We start from the raw sequence: 18,101 nt of genomic DNA on the forward strand, positions 1-18,101 counted from the left end.
TGGTTCTTCTAAACATTAAATTGTAACCCAATTTGATGTGATCATGTTGACTCTGTGCACCTCAGACAGTTTTCTGCAACATTTTATTGGTACTCCATTTTCCTCTCTGTTTGTATCCATGGAAACAGATGAACATTTCAGTCCCTTAGTGCCGAACTCCCCACCATGGCTAATCTGCTCTTGATGCTCTGTGCTCAGAGGGTATAGGTTGACAAAGAGTTTTCTACAGTGCATTAAGTACCCGAGACATAAGTGGCTTATATTGTTTCAGTTGTGTGGCCTCCTGGCTGATAATCAATGTGGTAATGATATTTTGTTCCTTAGAAGAATTGGTCATGTGAAGCATCCTTAAGCTTGAAGGTTAAACTGAATAAACTGATTGTGATGGCCTCTGGAGAAATGATTCTTTCTGTGAGTGCAGGCATTGTTCATATTAGCCACCAATGGTCTCAAGGTCACTGGTCAGATTATGAGCATGTCTTCGTTTGGTGCCCTTGTTGTTGCAGAAGTGATCCAAGCAGACATCTAGCTGATCACACTTGAAGCACTAAAAGGATGCATGAATACTAATAGCAAGATGGTTGCAAGATTTGAAGAGAGTTGAGAGTATGAGGTCATGCCATATGAAATAATGACTGTCTTCGTTTTATGCACATTTATTCACAGTCTCAGAGAAGAAGTGTGAAGCAGATTTCTGAAAAGCAGCACGCTTGCCATCAGCTGGAAGGAGAGACATATACAGGTACATATGGTATGGTGATTTTTTTTATCATTTTTAATCATACCATCAAAATCTGACTCTTGTCACTAAGGTCAGCATGAAAATGAACATTCACTTGGTTCTTAATTTTAACCTCACATTTAAACCTGTGAATACATCCTATTTGTGTATCCCAACCACAAATGCTACAACTAGGGTTGTCAAAAGTACCAGTATGGTACCAAGTCGATTCTGACATTTTAAAAACGTAACGACACCCACCTTTCTGCAGTTCTGGAAGAATCGTGTACTGGGTTAATCTGGTACCCGCTGATAGGAAGCTACTTTCAAATGTCCCCGTCTGTATTTGTGTGAGCACTTTGTGAAGAAGGTCAAGGGTCTCTATTTACAACGTGTTTTTCCAGCGTTGAGAATCACTCAAAAAAATTGCTCTTTGACTGAACATGATCCAATCATGGACAGTGGTTCCACGTGACTGAAACAAGTAAAACCCAATAAATCTTGATTAGTTCTGTGATCTTCAGAACAATAAACTAAATATAACTTTTCTTTACACATGTGATGTTCAGTGTTGGCAGTCTAGAAGTGATGCTGGTTTCATCCAGAGCACTACCATAGTGATTGCTTTATTACTAAAGCCATTTGAATTCTTGTTAGCAGGTCAGCCGCAAGCACTCAGCACTTCACAATGGTAACCACTAACATGACAGAAACTTTTAAATACCAACATAATAGAACATTAAACGTTAACAAGTCTTGCCATTTCCTCAACTTGCTAAAAAATGCATAAAATAACACTTTATTTCAACATTTACTCTCCCAATTCAGCCTGTGCAAAGAATGATGAGAAGTGAAAGTCCTGTTTCTGTTTGATTGGGTTACTTGATTGAAGCATGTTATTTCAAAATCAAGTCAAAGAGTAACATGAAGCAATCACATTTGAACCAGGAACCTGATACAATGGTGATAAATAAAAATGAATTGTTTAAATAAAAATTTCTGGGTGAAATTTTACTGGTATTGGTACCAACTACTGAAACGTTGGTTCAGTGACAACCCTTGCTACAACTATCCATCTAAAACCCTCATCCTCCATCGGTTGTTATTTTAATCTTGGTTTCACAGTGTTCCCCAATATAATTTGGCATTCTTTCCATCTCCCTCAACAATTTCTTGGAAAAATCAATTGTTTGTCTCTAATGCTTATCATGCCATATTGACAGTATAATAGCAAATGCTCCTCCTTATCTTTTAAAGTTGGCATGAAACTTACCATTGTCTTTTCTTCCCTATTGTGGCGTATATCCGTGTGGAATTGCTTCTCGGACGAGAACAAAATGTAGGTTGGGAATTGATTGGATCGTTGTTGTTTTCTACTTGCAATCATTTTGTGTGAGTGAAAGGTTGGAGGGGAAGGATTGAAACTCGTCTGGCTATTGGACAACATAACATAAAAAAAAGAAAAAAGATTTGTTCATTTTGATTTCATGGTGACTGAAGGTTTTACATGCAATTTTTCCTAGTTATGTACATTATAAGTGGAATTTGCCTTCAGCCTACAATCTTGAAAAGGAAAATTACAGCTAAAAGTTTGAACTTATGTGTCTAATTCTGAGCAAGGTTTCTGCTATCAGCAACTTCAGACATTTCCATTTCCAAATATTGTTCTAATGCTGGGTATATTGTGGCTTCTTACTATATTCAGCTGCTCCTAGAATGTACAAGAATAACAAGGGTAAATTTAATCTATTGATTTGTATGACATAAAATGGCCTTTTTCCTTTGTTAACAATTGTTTTGTCTATAGTGCTTTCTTCCTCTGCCTTTGCAAGTGCAAAACTTTCTCAAAACAAAGGCTCGGTCTGAAGTGTTGTAACACTCTTCTGCATTGTTTCATTCATGTTATTGTTAGTATTTAGAGCAGATGGTGCAAGGGGTTTCATGCTGGCTATTTTCTAATGTGTTTTTTTTAATCAATACTTCTCCTTCCTGCTCTGCTCTTTTTTTCTCTCTGGCTCCCTGTGTCTATCACCTTATCTCAACAGGGTGTTAACAGACATTCAATAAAGCTAATGCTAAAGGTTTTCCATCAGCTTCACAGTTTTCGTGGCTGAAAACATGTATTTTTGAGGTTCCTTGCCAGAAAGTGTGTCATGGCAATCTGAAAGTTTATTAGAATGTGGACATTTTGTAAACCTAGAATTCTCTTGTTTTTGAGGGAACCAGACACCCACCCTGTCTGACGTACATGTTTGTATCATTCTCAGCATGTCGTTGAAAGTATAGATGTCTTCTGGCAGATGCCTTGCTCTCAGATTGTGACTGGTATCCTCCAGAGACAGAGAAGAACAGCATAGTTCAGTGTCTATCAGTTCGCAGATTGCACTCAGTTGCCCTCCAACACTAACAGCCTCCTTTCCTTTTAGAATAATTAGAGCTGGGAACATTATGGTAACACCCAGAGGATGTTAATGTTCATGCACTGTCCTTTTTGTCCTTATTACTTGTTGTCTCCATTGTCATAGACACAATTAGAAATAATGAGAGAGTTTAATTTATAATGCACCTAAATTATAAGAAAACTATTTATTTTTTGTTATTATTATAATTTGTTTATTCAAACATATTTTAAGTTGATTTTTCCATAATTACTTTATTGGCATGTTTCTCGGGCACTAATCAAGTCTAGTCCTTGACATTTAAATGGAGAACCACCATTAAGAGCCTAATTTAGGAATATAAATATTTGTTTGTGTGTGCTGGGGAAATTGCTCAATAGCCTAATATTTACTTATATACTGATATTAACTTTGAAATAACCATCTCTAATGACCCATTGCATGTGTTTTATAAAATCCTATTAGTTGTCTGAATTTGTATCTCATAGTCTGAAATTGATTGATTCTGTCCATATGAAATGATACTTGTTTAGGCCTTATATGTGCTATGCCTGGTCCTGACATGTCCACCATGTTTTGTCCCTCACAGCATCATGCTATGGACTTCTACTAAGAGGACTGTCCAATACACAGATCTCTAGTGTATTTTAGGGTCAGCGGTTTCATTTTCTTTAAAAATAAATAAATCAGTTTTGTCTGTCTGACCTTACGTCTGAGTCAAAACACATAATTTGAAGGTCATAGCATTTTGTGTGGAACAGAGTAACGGCTCCTGAATACCAATGGGGCCGTGCTAGATAAAACATCTCATACACAAAACTCAAAAATCTGTTTTCTAAATGCGTCTTAATGTGAACAATTTTGAGCTTGTAATTTTTAAACAAAAAGCTACACATTTTAGGCTTCTAAAATGTCCAAATCTCTATATGCCAGACGTTTCCAATCATTTCGGATTTTTTTTTTTTTACAATCTAATGCAAGCTCAAGTCTATAAATGAAGTCTCCTGCCTAATTATTTAGATAATCTGTTTAACTCATTTCGTCACAATACGGAAGAAAAGATCAAAGTTACAAAGCACTCCAAAGGGAGTTATTCTCTATATCAGTAAGCACTGTTTTTGAACCCCCTCCATTGTAGTGTTGAGTTTACTTCCGGGATTGTACACTTCACAATATTCCTCATTTAAATAATTCCCACCCAAGGCATACGTATAAAACGACGAGGCCTGGTTGAGTTGCGTTAGTAGTGTGTTGAAACTCGTGGTTACGGATGGGAAGGGATGTGACGTTTCCGAAACATTTCCAATCAGAGCACATTGCGTTTTTTGAAAGGAAGGGACAGGAACAAAACCAAGCATTACAGACAGACTGGGAAGAGAGGTGCTGCAACAATGTAAATTATGCGGACGAATAAGGCGTTTTTTGAACATTCAAGCATGAAAACCTATTCTAGAAGACCCCAAAAACAAAATCAAAGCTTTGTAAAAGGGCATAATATGGTACCATTAAGTACAATAACGTCTAAACTGGTAAAAAGAATCACTGTTTCTACTGTGTAAGTGGCATGAACTTCTAAACATTCTGAGCTTTATCTCCAAGGAGAGGCGGTGAGATTGTGTATGATTGAAGGCGTTGGGCTGAGAAGGGAAAGACATAAATAATGGCTTGTGTTTACTGATGCATGCATTAGCATGTTTTTGTGTTGCATCGTTCACAAAATGCTATCAAATGAAAAGGCAACCCTCTTTTTTTTCTAAATTATTGCCTTTAAGTGTTGCCCTTTTGCTTAATACACTCCTTTGAGAGACTGCAGCATTCATTGACTGAGTTCTGCGCCAGAGAGCGGTTCATTAATACAGAGGTTATGATGTATGTGTTGATGCCACATGAGATGGTAAGTCAGACAGCCATTTCCCAAGGGCTTCAGTAACTGTCTAAAGAGAAGCGGCAAGTCCTATAAATTCACTTTATGCGTCTGCTTAGCATTCAGCTCACCTCGAACAGCAGCCGTTGACTCCTGCTCTTTAATATGGATCTTTCCTCCACATTTTTTTCTCTCTCCTAGAGCCATAAGAAGAAAATAATATATTTTTGTATGTATTTGATATGTTGTCATGCCATTCATTTGAGCTTATTTGGTGCAGTGACTTATCATCAAAGGTAAACGCAAGAGCTGTTTGACCTGAGTATCAGGTGCTTGGAAATGAAGATCTGGAAGAAAAAGAAAGACCCCTCATGGGTAAAATACAATCTTTACTAGGTCAGTCTCAGTTCAGGAATGCATGCCAAATAATATCATGGTTTCGTGAAGCGGACAAGATACAGAGAGGTCCATACATCTATTACAATAGATCTTCTTTTGACAATATAGTTAGACTTTTTATTTGGCTTATTAATATTAGTGTCTGATCATTGTGTAGCAAATCATTCAACAGTCTTTCAGTATTGTCGTTTCCACCTCCTTTTCATCATTGTGAACAATAAGAAAACTGTTGAGGGAAGTTTTAATTTTAAAGTCTAAAGAAGTTTGGCACCATTGAAGGGTCCATTAATCAGGCTTTAACTTTGACTCATATCTCTCTTTGTATTTTTAAATGCAAAAGAGAGAAAGCTTTCAGTGCTGTAGCGTTTGAAGTTCAATATATTCCACTGAATCACCCCCATGCTGGCACAGTGATGAGAAAAGTTAAAAGCATGCTGTCTGGTTTATATCACTCAGTAGAATGCAAATCTTTTAAATGGTTGTCTTTTACAATAAAATGCTATGATTTGTTTTTTTATCATAGCAAACGTTAGTCTAATAGTAGCCTGTGTAGTGCATGTTTGTAAGTCATCCAATTTCTCAGCAAATACAAAGGTCCATATAAACAGCAACAACACTTAAAGAAATATTTCACCCAAAAATGCAAAATCTGTCAGCATTTACTGAACCTTATGTTGTAAACATGTATGAAAAAACATCATTGGACAAGACATTTTTCACTGAAAAAATCTTTTTTTTAGACATTTTTCAGAATATCTCCTTTAGTGTTCCACTGGACCAAAAGAAAGTAAGTCAAACAGGTTTGGAGTGACTTGAGAGTGAGTAAATTATGAACTATCCCTTTAAATGACTAATGAAATAAGAAAGTGGTGCCAGAACAGTCCATATTTATTTATTCTCACTGAAGCTGCCAGTAAACATTTACACCGTTGCATCTGAATTCAGGCAATACTTTGTTCATGTGGTATTCTTTCACTGAGCTACAGATTGATTTGCTGCCAAAAGGGGCGATGCAATTTGCGACAGGGAATCGGAGAGAAATGTCAGAGGCAGGCATTTAGTCTGACACCCTTCTTCCATTTTTAATCGGTGAGTGTGACAGACCTCTGACAAAAGACAGCAAGACTTCACCAAAAGCAGTCAGTAGGCTAGGTGTGACATCCTTTACCAAAATAGAGTTGTCACCGTTTTTAGTTAGAAAACATGAAAATCCGTCAATCAGAAACATCTTTTCCCAATGCTATTATTTGTTAAGCAGTTTGTACTTCTCAACCAGGAGAAACCAACCAGATGGAAAGATCTTACACCAAAGCTGGATCTCATAGGTCAGCTGAGACAAACATGCACAGATGGTTTGAAGAGCAATGTCCTCACGTCATTGAGCTTGTAACGAGTGTTTACTTGCAGTGTGAGGAGTGGATGAAGAAGATCCTCCATACTGTCTGTCTCTGAGCTGTACCTCCCAGTTGGAGGCTGTCTTGTGATGGATGAGGGCAACGTACTGTGTGAAAATACTCAATGTGTATTCTACGATTCTTCCAGGCAGCTGTGACAGGTTGATTTATCTAGAGGCAGAGGCAGTGTGTGATTGGTTCTCTTCTAGCTGGATGCAGAAATCATAGCTCAATCCTGCTCCACTATCTCCTCGGTCATTAACTTTCATCTACTGCTCTAACAGTGCAGTGTTTTCTCCTCTACAGTTCAAGAGGTCCCTTTGCATTAAGAAGACGGATCAGATTTTGAGTTCAGTGAGCAAAAAACAACCCAAGACTGTGAAATTTGATATGTTGATATTTGACTTTTAACTGAACAGAAGACAAATGACTTTTTTATTTGACAAATTGTAGAATCACTGGATTAAGAAGCACTTTAGTTCCTTTTTTTATGTAGTGATTATGTAGTGATTCTTGTTTTATTTGTACCATATATATATATATATATATATATATATATATATATCTCAGTCTGGTTTGTTTGATAATTTCTACTTTTATCTGTTTATTTCTGTTGATAATAATTCCAACATGTCACCATGTCAATTTGGGTGCCCAAAGGTGCTCTTACAATAAAAAATTGGACCATACTATGCAAATGACCAATAATATTTACTTGTAATATTTAAAATGTAATGTTTTGTTTTGAATACCATTTATTACAACAAAATTTTGACGTGAATATGTATCTTTAATTACAAGAAACTGTTTCCCATTCATTTTAAACTGGATATAACCCGGAAAATGACTGTCACAATCTGGTCCAATGATGAGGAAGACAGATCAGTTCAATAATGTTAAGTATTTATTAAATAAAACAGAAACAAGTAATTCACTGAAGAGAATGGTCAGCGTAACAGCGTGTAAAACACGAGACTGAGACTGGAACTTAAATGCACAGTGTGCTCGTTAAATGAACTTCCATGTCAATTGATAGGTGGTGGGAAACTAGAAATGTAAGCTTAGCGTTAAGTTCTGCCAGGAAGACTCAATCAGCGTGTCATGAATTAACTCACTTCTAACCAATCATGTGTTAACACTCTCAGTATAAAAGAATGGTACTTACATCCGTCTGAGTTCGCAGATACTGACGGCGCCAATTACCTCCATCCTCCCCAACCACCTCCAAGATGGTCCTTTCCCTCCATCCTCCCCACCACCACCAGGATGGTCCCTTCCTTTACCTCCAGGGGGTCGGCTGCGCCCCTGCCTTCATCTTCAGGCGGGATTTGCAGATTCCGTTACCCTCGCATTGCTTGCTAAGGACGGGGCCTACGCCAAAGACTATGCTTGCTGAGCTATTAATAAATTTACTCTTGTTATATCATTTTATCTCCCGAGTCTTTCTGGTAGAACAAAGGAAACAGGTAACAATAAATGACAAATTAAAAGTCCATAATGGTGACAATGACCTATTTCATTAGTTATGTTTACATTCACTAATTTTCATCAATCTGAATGAATCCAATTGAATTTCATATTCTGAAAGTTCTGTTTATATGTACCCTAAACATTGTAATCTGATTCATGTATTTGTTTACGTGTGTATTACATAATTCCGAACAAAACTTGGTGCATCCAGAAAAAAACATTGCAAGACTGTCAAAGCATAACTGGTGTTTTTGCCTGGATGACCGATCCTTTTCAGTCCAATTGAGCCATCAATTCGTTTATTAACGTATTATTAGATTGCATGTAAACTTACCTTTGAATGAATTGTGAAGTTCGAAGCTCCCTGGTTTTCAGGGTGCATAGTGGAACTTTTTAGGGAGCGAACGTTTCAGTACACTGGTAGGATTTCGCGATTGAGACCCTTAAAGTGTCTGTCTCCCTGATCAGTGCCCTGACTACTGAACTAGGGAGTTGATTGAGACGCACCCGTAGACAGTAACCCAGCGGCGCAAACTAATTTCACAGTTCCTCCTGAACCAAAACAATGATCTTATGCTGCGTTCACACCATAACTACCATAATTAAGAGATGGCAACCCGTGACGTTTTCTACCCGGAGCTGTTCACGTCCTCAGACACGGAATTATTCATTTCTATGGCAACACTATAAATGCCGAAATGAATTTGCAGCAGTCAGGTGGTACAAGTCAGAGCTCTGTAACTTATGTGCTTTGAGACATTTGTGTAATTAAAGGCCGTCTCTCGTGACGCTTTGCAAGACTCTGCTCTGGGGTGCGCATTCATATGTTTTGGAGGAGGCGTGGCTTTTGAGAGCGCTCTGAAGGGAGGGTGGGATCTTATGCTTTCAAAGCTAGCTTGCTATTGCTAACCTCTCCGAAATTGCCTACCCTGCCTTTAATTGCGCAACCTCACAGAATAATAACAAAATGACTGGTGTCAATGGTGACAAGATTTTAATTCATTGTTGCAAATTAGTGTTGTGTAGAATCTGTGACCATTTTGAACGGACCCTGGAGCCCTTCAGAGGAGGTTTAAGCAAAGCAGCACAGATGACCAAAGTAAATAAGATATACATAGGTCCAGATTTACTAACAGTTTGTGCCAGCGCAAACCCTCTTTTGGCGTTAAAAACTGACAGGATTTACTAAAGACACGCATTGCGCATTAGCATTGAAAAATTAGCATTGAAAAGGCGTGGACATTTATTTTTGCGGCCAACCTTATTGCATATGCATTTGTAGGAGTTTCCTTTTCAGATGCAGAATCTTTGGGAGGCGAGCATATAAATGAATCATGCAAGGTGATTTTCTAAGGTTTGCGCTAGTCAATTTACTGGTATTTGCGTCATTATTTACCGCCCAAAAAAAGCATGTCTTAAATCAGACGCTAATTTGCGCTGCTCTTGGTAGATTGCATTTGTCATTATGGAATTGATCCGGCTGCATCTGTGTTCTTTAATTTAACTCTCCTCTCCCATCAGCGCTTTTGTGGAATTGTGCTATTGGATCTCACGCTAATTTGCCCAGTTTAGTAAATCTGGCCCAGAGTGTAAAGAGACAAAAAAAAATCAACCAGGGTCCATGTAATATAACCCTTTTGCCCATTATTGGAGTGTCTGGATTGTTGTGGTTAGGTTTAAAGACCTTAGAGAAAAAGACAGCTGTGGCTCTGTGGTAATGGCCTTGAGACTTGTGGGCTGAGCCTTCTAACCTTCTGAGGCTGGTGGTCTTAATCTAAGAAGACTGATATGGCCAACCACCCACCTTTCCACACACACAAATAAAATTGCTCACCCACCTGCAAGTTAACCGAGTTTAGCGGGGCTCTTCTGCCAATTATAACACCTGACTGACTCGCAGTGTTGCACAGGAAATTACTTTGGGAAAACCAGGCTGGAGGGATTATTGAATTATGCCAGAACTGTTCCGTGAGAGGAGAGGTGGAATTATTTGCTGCCACGGCATCTACCGTCAGCTCCCGTGAAATCGCCCAGCTGTTCGGAGCTATTTTTACAGGGTCCACAGCTGCAGAAGGCTAGCCGTGAGACTGACTGGTCATAGCAAGCAGAAAATATGAGAGTCCCTATGTTATTATACGCACTACTGCTCCACCTGATCCCAAGGGCCAGTTTTTGAGGAGGTAGCTCAATCAAAGCTACCTGAGGGAGGTGAGCTCCGGACCCAGTGCACTAATGAAGAACTGTACCATCATTAACCTAAATTCCCCTAATGGCCTGTAATTATAGAGAGTGCACTGCAAGGGACACTTTAGCTTTGCACGGAGGGAGCACTTACCATCAACCTTATTCCTCTAAAAAAGGAGAAAAAGCATCAAACATAATATTCCTTATCATCACACAGCTGAAAAGCAGGACACTGAGTATAAATGGAGGGAAGGCTAAAAATGATCATTAATTTCAGGTAACCAGAATCTAATTCGACCTCTTATTATGTTGTATTAGCACCCTCTAATAGTGTTTTTGTACAGCGTACACCCTCTATTGTCTCGTAGCGGAGCAAAGGGAAATTTGCATCATTAAAGAAGCACAGGTGATGGAGCACCATTTGAAAACACCTGGAGCATATCAGCAGAAAAGAGCCGAGAGTGCTTAGATGAATTCAGAGAAGGTTTGGGGCACAGCTTGCGGTCTGGAGTGCTGAGAGGACATGTTTATTTAGCTGGCTGGTGTGAAGATGAACAAATGTGCTCCAGCAGTCCCGATGGTGTTTTTTTTTAAGTCATGCTGCCCCGTTTTCAGTATTCCTCCCCCATATTTCCTTTTCGCGAACAACTCATCGCGTACGTCAAGTCAGCTTGTGACATGCATGACCAGTCGGTGTGAAATGTTTTTATTGAGAAAATGTTTTACATCCATCTTTGTGTTACATTTCCAGGAATATGATTACAGGAGATGCCAGTCATTCTGTGAACGACATAATGCAGCATTATTCATCTGGAACGCCTGAACACAATATGTCATTCAATGTGTGTTTTGTCAGTGCCAATGTATTATTTTAAGTGACAATTCACGAAATGATCTCACTGAATGAGCTTCAAAACACAAAAGTCCAGCAGTCACTAACAACGGTGACTCATGGACTCATCTTTAAACGAACCATGTGACTTCTGCGTCTTCAGTAATGGCTTTCTTTGTTTCTCATGATGTTTATTCAGGGGCAGGGAGAACCTTCAGCAAGAGGCACAAGTATGGAGGGGGACTGTCTAAGCTGCATCAAGTACCTCATGTTCATCTTCAACTTCTTCATTTTTGTGAGTGCTTTCTTTTACTTTCTCTTAAATGGCACAGGACCTCTCAGTTATAAAGGCTGTTGTTATAGGCTCACTGTAGGCTGTGAAGATTTGCCTGTGACATCATGCTAGTTGTATTTTTTTCCCCGATGATTTGCTTTGGTTGGAAGTGTGTGATGGATCTGTTTTAGAAAACAGTGTCTGATGATATGCAGGTGCAGATTCCTGATAGCTTTCCTAACAAAATACGTAATTCAAAAGAGTCGGAATGATCCAAGTTGCTACTTTGAACAAATATTAATGTTACGGTATGAAAAAGTGCATTGATCTTGCGCCAACTTGTCTTCGTTTTGCTCATGAACCACATTGCACTTCCTTTGTTTCTCAGAAGTGTTTTGTTAGCAGCCTCATGAACTTCCTACTGCCACACTAGTGCTGTGGGAAAATGCGCAGTTCCATAGAAAAGCTGAGCATCAATATAGCTATATCATAAAATCACATTTTGTGTGCTTATATTGTGCAGTGGTCTTCACTAAGCCCTTTTCTCCTCCTTTAGCTTGGAGGTGCATTCCTTCTAGGGGTGGGAATCTGGGTGCTGGTGGATCCGACAGGTTTCCGGGAGATTGTGGCAGCAAACCCTCTTCTGTTTACTGGAGTCTATGCAATTTTGATCTTGGGCGGGATGCTGTTCCTACTGGGATTTCTTGGCTGCTGCGGAGCCATACGAGAAAATAAATGTCTCCTTCTGTTTGTATGGGCTTTTCTTTCTTTCTAGATATAATTTATTGGTATAGGTCAATATGCAATGTGTATCAGTCAATATTGTATATTTATTGTTTAATGCTCATTTCCCACAATTGTACATTTTAGACTGCCTTTGTTGTCATCTAATGCTAACTTAAATTTAATCCAAAAAAAAAAAAAAAACATTTAACAAAAATTTTGTAACACTAAATGTAATCTTTAGCAAATATCCAACTAAATATTTTTTTATAATGTTCATTATATTATTGTTGTAATGCTTAAATTCACATGTATCATTTTAAATGTTTCTTTTTTTCTTTAGTGTTTTTTTTTTTTTTTTTTTTAGACAAAATAATTAACATTTTAATATCGGTGATAACATGAAAATTGGCTTTATTAATGTTCTGCATCCCTATTTAGCATTAAAAATCATTGTGTGTAACATATACATGATAATTATTGGCTCATCAATATCAGCCAGAATTATATTAATATTGTGCATTTCTATTTAGCATAAAAAAAGAAAATCTTAATTTATATAGCGTTTTATACAATATATATTGTTTCAAAGCAGCATTACTGTGATAAACAGGAAAATAACACTTAATAATACGTATTTGTTGCATATTTAGGCATCTGAACTACTGATTCAAATATCTCAGAATCCTGTTTTTCTCCCACAGTTCTTCATGCTCATACTCGTCATATTCCTGGCAGAGCTGGCGGTGGCCATTCTGGCGTTCATATTCCGGGAGCATGTGAGTATTATTATAGCTGGATTTCATCAAGCCACCTGTAATATACCTCTGCTCTCACTACTCTTGTCTATCCTTGGATCAACAGCTCACCAGAGATTACTTCACCAAGGAGCTGAAAACACATTACCAAGGCACCAATAGCACTGATGTCTTTACCTCCACATGGAACGCCATTATGACCACAGTACGATAACACTGAATACCTCTACCCAGCTCTACTACACAATAATGGCATTCAGGACGTTTAACTGACTATTGGTGTCTCCACAGTTTGATTGCTGTGGGGTGAACAGTGCTGAAGACTTTGAGGATCAGAGCCTCTTCAGAAGGCTGAACCCCAGCAGACTAGTGCCAGAGGTCTGTTGTCAGAGGAACGATCTGATGATGAGCAAAGAGGACTGTATCAAGGGAATTATGCCAATCCGGAACAAGGTCAGCAATGAGTTTACAAATGAGTAAATACATGCATCAAGTAGTTTACAGTTGATTAGAAGGAAGAAAACCAAACATGTTTTTATTGGAGGAAAAAGAGGCGTGGTATCCACCTTATTTTTCAGGTAAGAGCGGGCACAGCCATTTGTAATTTGGTAACACTTTAGAATACTGTTCCTTCATTAATGAATAACAACACTGGAACAAATGAGTAACGCACTATTAACATTTTAGTAACTATTAACTAACCATAATAAGTAATAGCGCTCAGTTGAATGTGGTAGTTCACTAGCTAATCAGTAACTACTATTTTTTTCAGACCTCACCAGAGAACTACTATATATAGCCTACAGGTTAATAATTAACATGAATAATGCATAATTTAAGGTATAATAAAAGGTAACGGTAACCCACTAGTAAGGAATCAAGTGTTACTATATCCTTCTAAGACTAAGACTTCTAAGACACTGAAGACTACTAAGAACTACTATATTAAGGTTGATAATTAATATTAATAATGCAATGTATAATATAAGGTAATGGTAACCCATTAGTAATCCTTCTAAAGGAACTAATAATAAAATGGATCAGTATTCTAAAGTGAAAAACATGATAACTACCTAATATTGACTGAAGTCATTGTAAGCTTTTTAGATTTTTGTAAGATTTTGAATAGTAATTTCTTCCGATGGATTTGGTAACACTTTAGTCATTACTTGTGTGTTCCCATGATCTTCACTTTAGAATACTGATCCAAATTATTAGTAGTTCCTTTAGAAAGATGTAGTAACACTTGAGTCATTACTATCCAAAACCTTACAAAAACCTCAAAAGCTTATGACTTCAGTCAATATTAGGTAGTTATCAAGCTTTTCACTTTAGAATACTGATCCATATTATTATTAGTTCCTTTAGAAGGATGTAGTAACACTTCAATTCATTACTAATGGGTTACCATTACCTTATATTATACATTGCATTATTAATATTAATTACGAACCTGTATAAAGTAGTTCTTAGTAGTCTTCAGTGAGGTATGAAAAATAGTAGTTAATGATTAATAGTGAACTACCACATTCGACTGAGCGCTATTACTTACTAATTCGTTAATCAGAGTTTCTTGTTAGTTAATAGTAGTTACTAGAATGTTAATAGTGCGTTACTCATTTGTTCCTGTGTAGTTATACATTAATGAAGGAACAGTATTCTAAAGTGTTACCTGTCATTTTAATGTGTCTGGCTTCCTGTGTCATTCGCTTCGTTATTTTTAGCTGTACTAAACAGCTCGTTATGCCGTGCTCGATATTGTCTTAATTGTGAACACGCTGGTTTATAGAGCACACAGTTTACTGCACTTTGATATATTCTTCTTGTTATTTCCCTATAGTGGCTAATAAATCTGAAGTCTCGCACATTCACAGAAAACACCTTACTTCACATTGAAAAATTAGGTGGATATAACCGTCCGCATAATAGCACTCAAAATGAATGTGAATTTCAGTCATATAGTCAAGTCATGTGTAGCAACTCTGTTCTACCAGTATAGATAAATTGATTCTAACCATTTAGAATGACAACACTATGAGCGATGAATAAATGAGAAATTCAATATCCATGAAGCAGCAACCTTTTGTTTTCTCATATTGAAATTCACACTTCTTTCAAACAGGGCTGTTATTCAGCAGTGGTGGACTATTTTGAGACATACATCTATATGGCTGGAGCCCTTGCTATTGTGGTGCTGACTATTGAAGTAAGGTTATGATTTTTATTTTTATAATGAAAGTCAAAAGTATGATGTGATCAATTTACACTTGGAATGTTTTGGCAAAAAAGAACTGAGTTGTGATCGCCACCTAGTGGAGAGAGTATGAGTAGCTTCGCCATGAATGTAGAATATTTTTAAAACCTTATTTTTTAGAGAACCCTTTACTAATTTTATTTGTTTTTCTTTCTCTTTCATCAGCTCTTTGCCATGGTGTTTGCTATGTGTTTGTTTAGAGGAATCCAGTAATTTTCACACTCAGTAAGGACATTTTGAGGAGGAAGAACACGGCATGACATGGACAGCAATTTTTAAATAAGAAAAAGAAGAAAACGCTTATATATTTGCCATCTCTGTGTTGTTATGTAAAGAATTATGTTGGAATATTTGAGAATTGCCAAAAATGTATCGTACTTCACAGCTGGGACTTTGAGGTACTTGTTTGTGAAAACGTAAAAAAGTAAAAGTAATTCGTACATTAAAGGTGGTATGGAGGGATGCACTGATATTTGGTGGAATATTTATAGATGACAAAATACTGATTCCTACTAAGATGTTTTACCTCTTATCTACAGTAGATTGTTCATCACTGATCCAGAGCCATGCTTAAAAAAAAAAAAAACTACACCGTGTGAATGGAAGTGTGTCTGTGAAACAGAAAAGTTTGGTTTGTGTGTGTGCTTGTGTTTCTGTAAAAAATCTGAGAGGCCAGTAGCTTCTATAAAATAATGTTTTGTGAGTTATAGTCGTGAATATTTTATGTCATTTTAGCAAAACTGTGGTGTATTTGTGTTTTATCTATTGTACACATTGAATGATATTAAAAAAGAAAAAAAAGAACATCTGGAGAGTATGTTTGCATGTTTCCCATCATGAGTGGAATCTGTCTTTTTCAATAGCTAATTTAACCATTCGCTTTCAGTACATTCATTTTGAAGCACATACTAAATACTACATGAACCGAACATGGTTTTAAGGAGTATGTCTATAGACAGGGAATGGACAAGTACGATTCAAGTGTAACATATCTCCAGAGTGGAGCATAAATATTGCATAAAGAAAATGAAAATATTATCTAGGAAGCTGAATTTGAAAACCAACTGGTTTACAGTTCAAAGAAGAAGAAATAAGCATTACAATCTGCTTTCCCTGCCTCCAGCTATTCAAGATAAATAGCCTGGGCAGTGATTCTCAAGACTCTTGCGACAACAAGCAGGTAAAGAAGCCTAAAATGCACGTTCTCTGAAATAACACTGTAAATGTTGGAAAAATCACTGATTCTTGAATTAAATAAGATGTATGGAAGGATGAATAGGTCTGGTTCCTTGGGACTTGACAGCTATTAATTTATTAATTTATTTATTTTTGCATTTTCCCATGCTTGTCATTAGATTTGCTGGCAGAATGAGTTTGTATTTTCCAAGTGCTAAACATAATAATTATTTTCTGAATGCTAACTGCCTATGTTTAATTTTGTTTGTTTGCTTGCTTAATGCTTAGCAAGCATTGTTACATATGACTTAATAAATAAGATGTCCGAGAACAGCACTATTAAAAGTGTATGGAAGTCAACATTAGCCATTGACTTCCATATAGGGAAAAAGAATACTATGGAAGTCAATGGCTACCGTCAACTGTCTGGTTACCAACATTCTTCAAAATATCTTCTTTCATGTTCAGAAGAAAGAAACTCATACAGGTTCGGAACAACGTAAGGATTAATAAATGATGACAGAATTTAAATTTTTGGGTGAACTATCCCTTAGCACTTTTAATTGTGTAACCCCTTAACTGTCACTGTCCTGCTAGCGGGATGCTTGGCCTTTTTTTCATATCGTATATTTTGGTAATCATCATAAATTAGGTATCATTCAAAAGCTTACGAACTTAAAATTCTGTGAAAACCATTTTGAAATTGAGGTTGTGTTAACATTGAAACGGTACTTAAAATTTCAAGGAACTTCAATTTTTGTGATATCAACTTCAAATTTGGAACACAACTTGGTTAGATATATGGCTTTGATTGTTACTTTAAAACAAGACCAAATATAGGTCTATATTCCAAAGCATTCTTGAATTACAACCATTTAAAGGTGCATTGTGTAATATTTAGGAGGATATGTAGACAGAAATGCAATATAATATACATAACTATGTTTTCAGTGGTGTATAAAGACCTTACTTAATGAATCGTAATGTTTTTATTACCTTAGATTGAGCCATTTCTATCTACATACACTGCAGGTCCCCTTACATTGAAATAGCCATTTTGCACAGACATGTTTCTACAGTCGCCCTAAACGGACAAACGCGTTTCGTCACTATGTTGTTCTTCATGCAAAGAAGCTAGCTAAAGTCAGTGAATAAAACACTGACACAATGATGAACAAGTAATAATAATATTCGCAATAACATAGCGTTTTACTGAATAATAAAGTAAACACAATTTCTTAATTTATCTTTGTAAAGAAACCTCATTGCTTAACTGGCTACTCTCTGCGGTCTCAGACGACGCCATCTTTTCCTGTCGGGCACCGTAACTTCTGTTGGGTGCAAACATCACCACTAGATGCCGCTAAAATTTACACACTGCACCTTTAAGTTTGGATAGTACACGTCTGTATTGTTGAGTTCAAATGTGCTAGGGTCAACTCCATTCTATCCATCATGGAGTCAGCTTTATGTCAGATTTAAGCAAGAAAACGCCAACCCATTATGATTCAGACTGGTGACAGACGCTATGAATGTCAGCCTTTTCTAATGTCACTATACCTTGCACCTTGACAAGCACCTCCGTTTTAATAGCATTCTTGCTACGCATAAACGCTGTGGCTTGTGAATTTTTAAATGTAGGAAAACAGTAGG

General features: G+C 37.2%; 1 protein-coding gene across 3 annotated transcripts in view; it reads left to right on the top strand.

The window, feature by feature from the left end:
• tspan18a (tetraspanin 18a) overlaps positions 1 to 16,058 on the top strand; it is a 29,419-nt gene extending 13,361 nt beyond the window's left edge. Inside the window, exons 2-9 of one of the 3 annotated variants that reach the window (XM_084403908.1) lie at positions 667 to 742; positions 11,463 to 11,558; positions 12,094 to 12,288; positions 12,965 to 13,039; positions 13,125 to 13,223; positions 13,310 to 13,471; positions 15,141 to 15,224; positions 15,438 to 16,058. In XM_084403908.1, coding sequence (XP_084260034.1) covers positions 11,496 to 11,558; positions 12,094 to 12,288; positions 12,965 to 13,039; positions 13,125 to 13,223; positions 13,310 to 13,471; positions 15,141 to 15,224; positions 15,438 to 15,485 — 726 coding nt within the window. In that variant the 5' untranslated portion in view covers positions 667 to 742; positions 11,463 to 11,495 and the 3' untranslated portion in view covers positions 15,486 to 16,058. Of the gene's footprint in view, positions 1 to 666; positions 752 to 11,462; positions 11,559 to 12,093; positions 12,289 to 12,964; positions 13,040 to 13,124; positions 13,224 to 13,309; positions 13,472 to 15,140; positions 15,225 to 15,437 lie in introns of all 3 variants that reach the window. The other 2 variants (XM_084403907.1, XM_084403909.1) reach the window with 2 other exon arrangements.
• The last annotated feature ends 2,043 nt before the right edge of the window (positions 16,059 to 18,101 follow it).

This window comes from Rutilus rutilus (genome assembly GCF_951802725.1).
Source record: "Rutilus rutilus genome assembly, chromosome: 3".
In the NCBI taxonomy this organism is placed as follows: Eukaryota; Metazoa; Chordata; class Actinopteri; order Cypriniformes; family Leuciscidae; genus Rutilus; species Rutilus rutilus.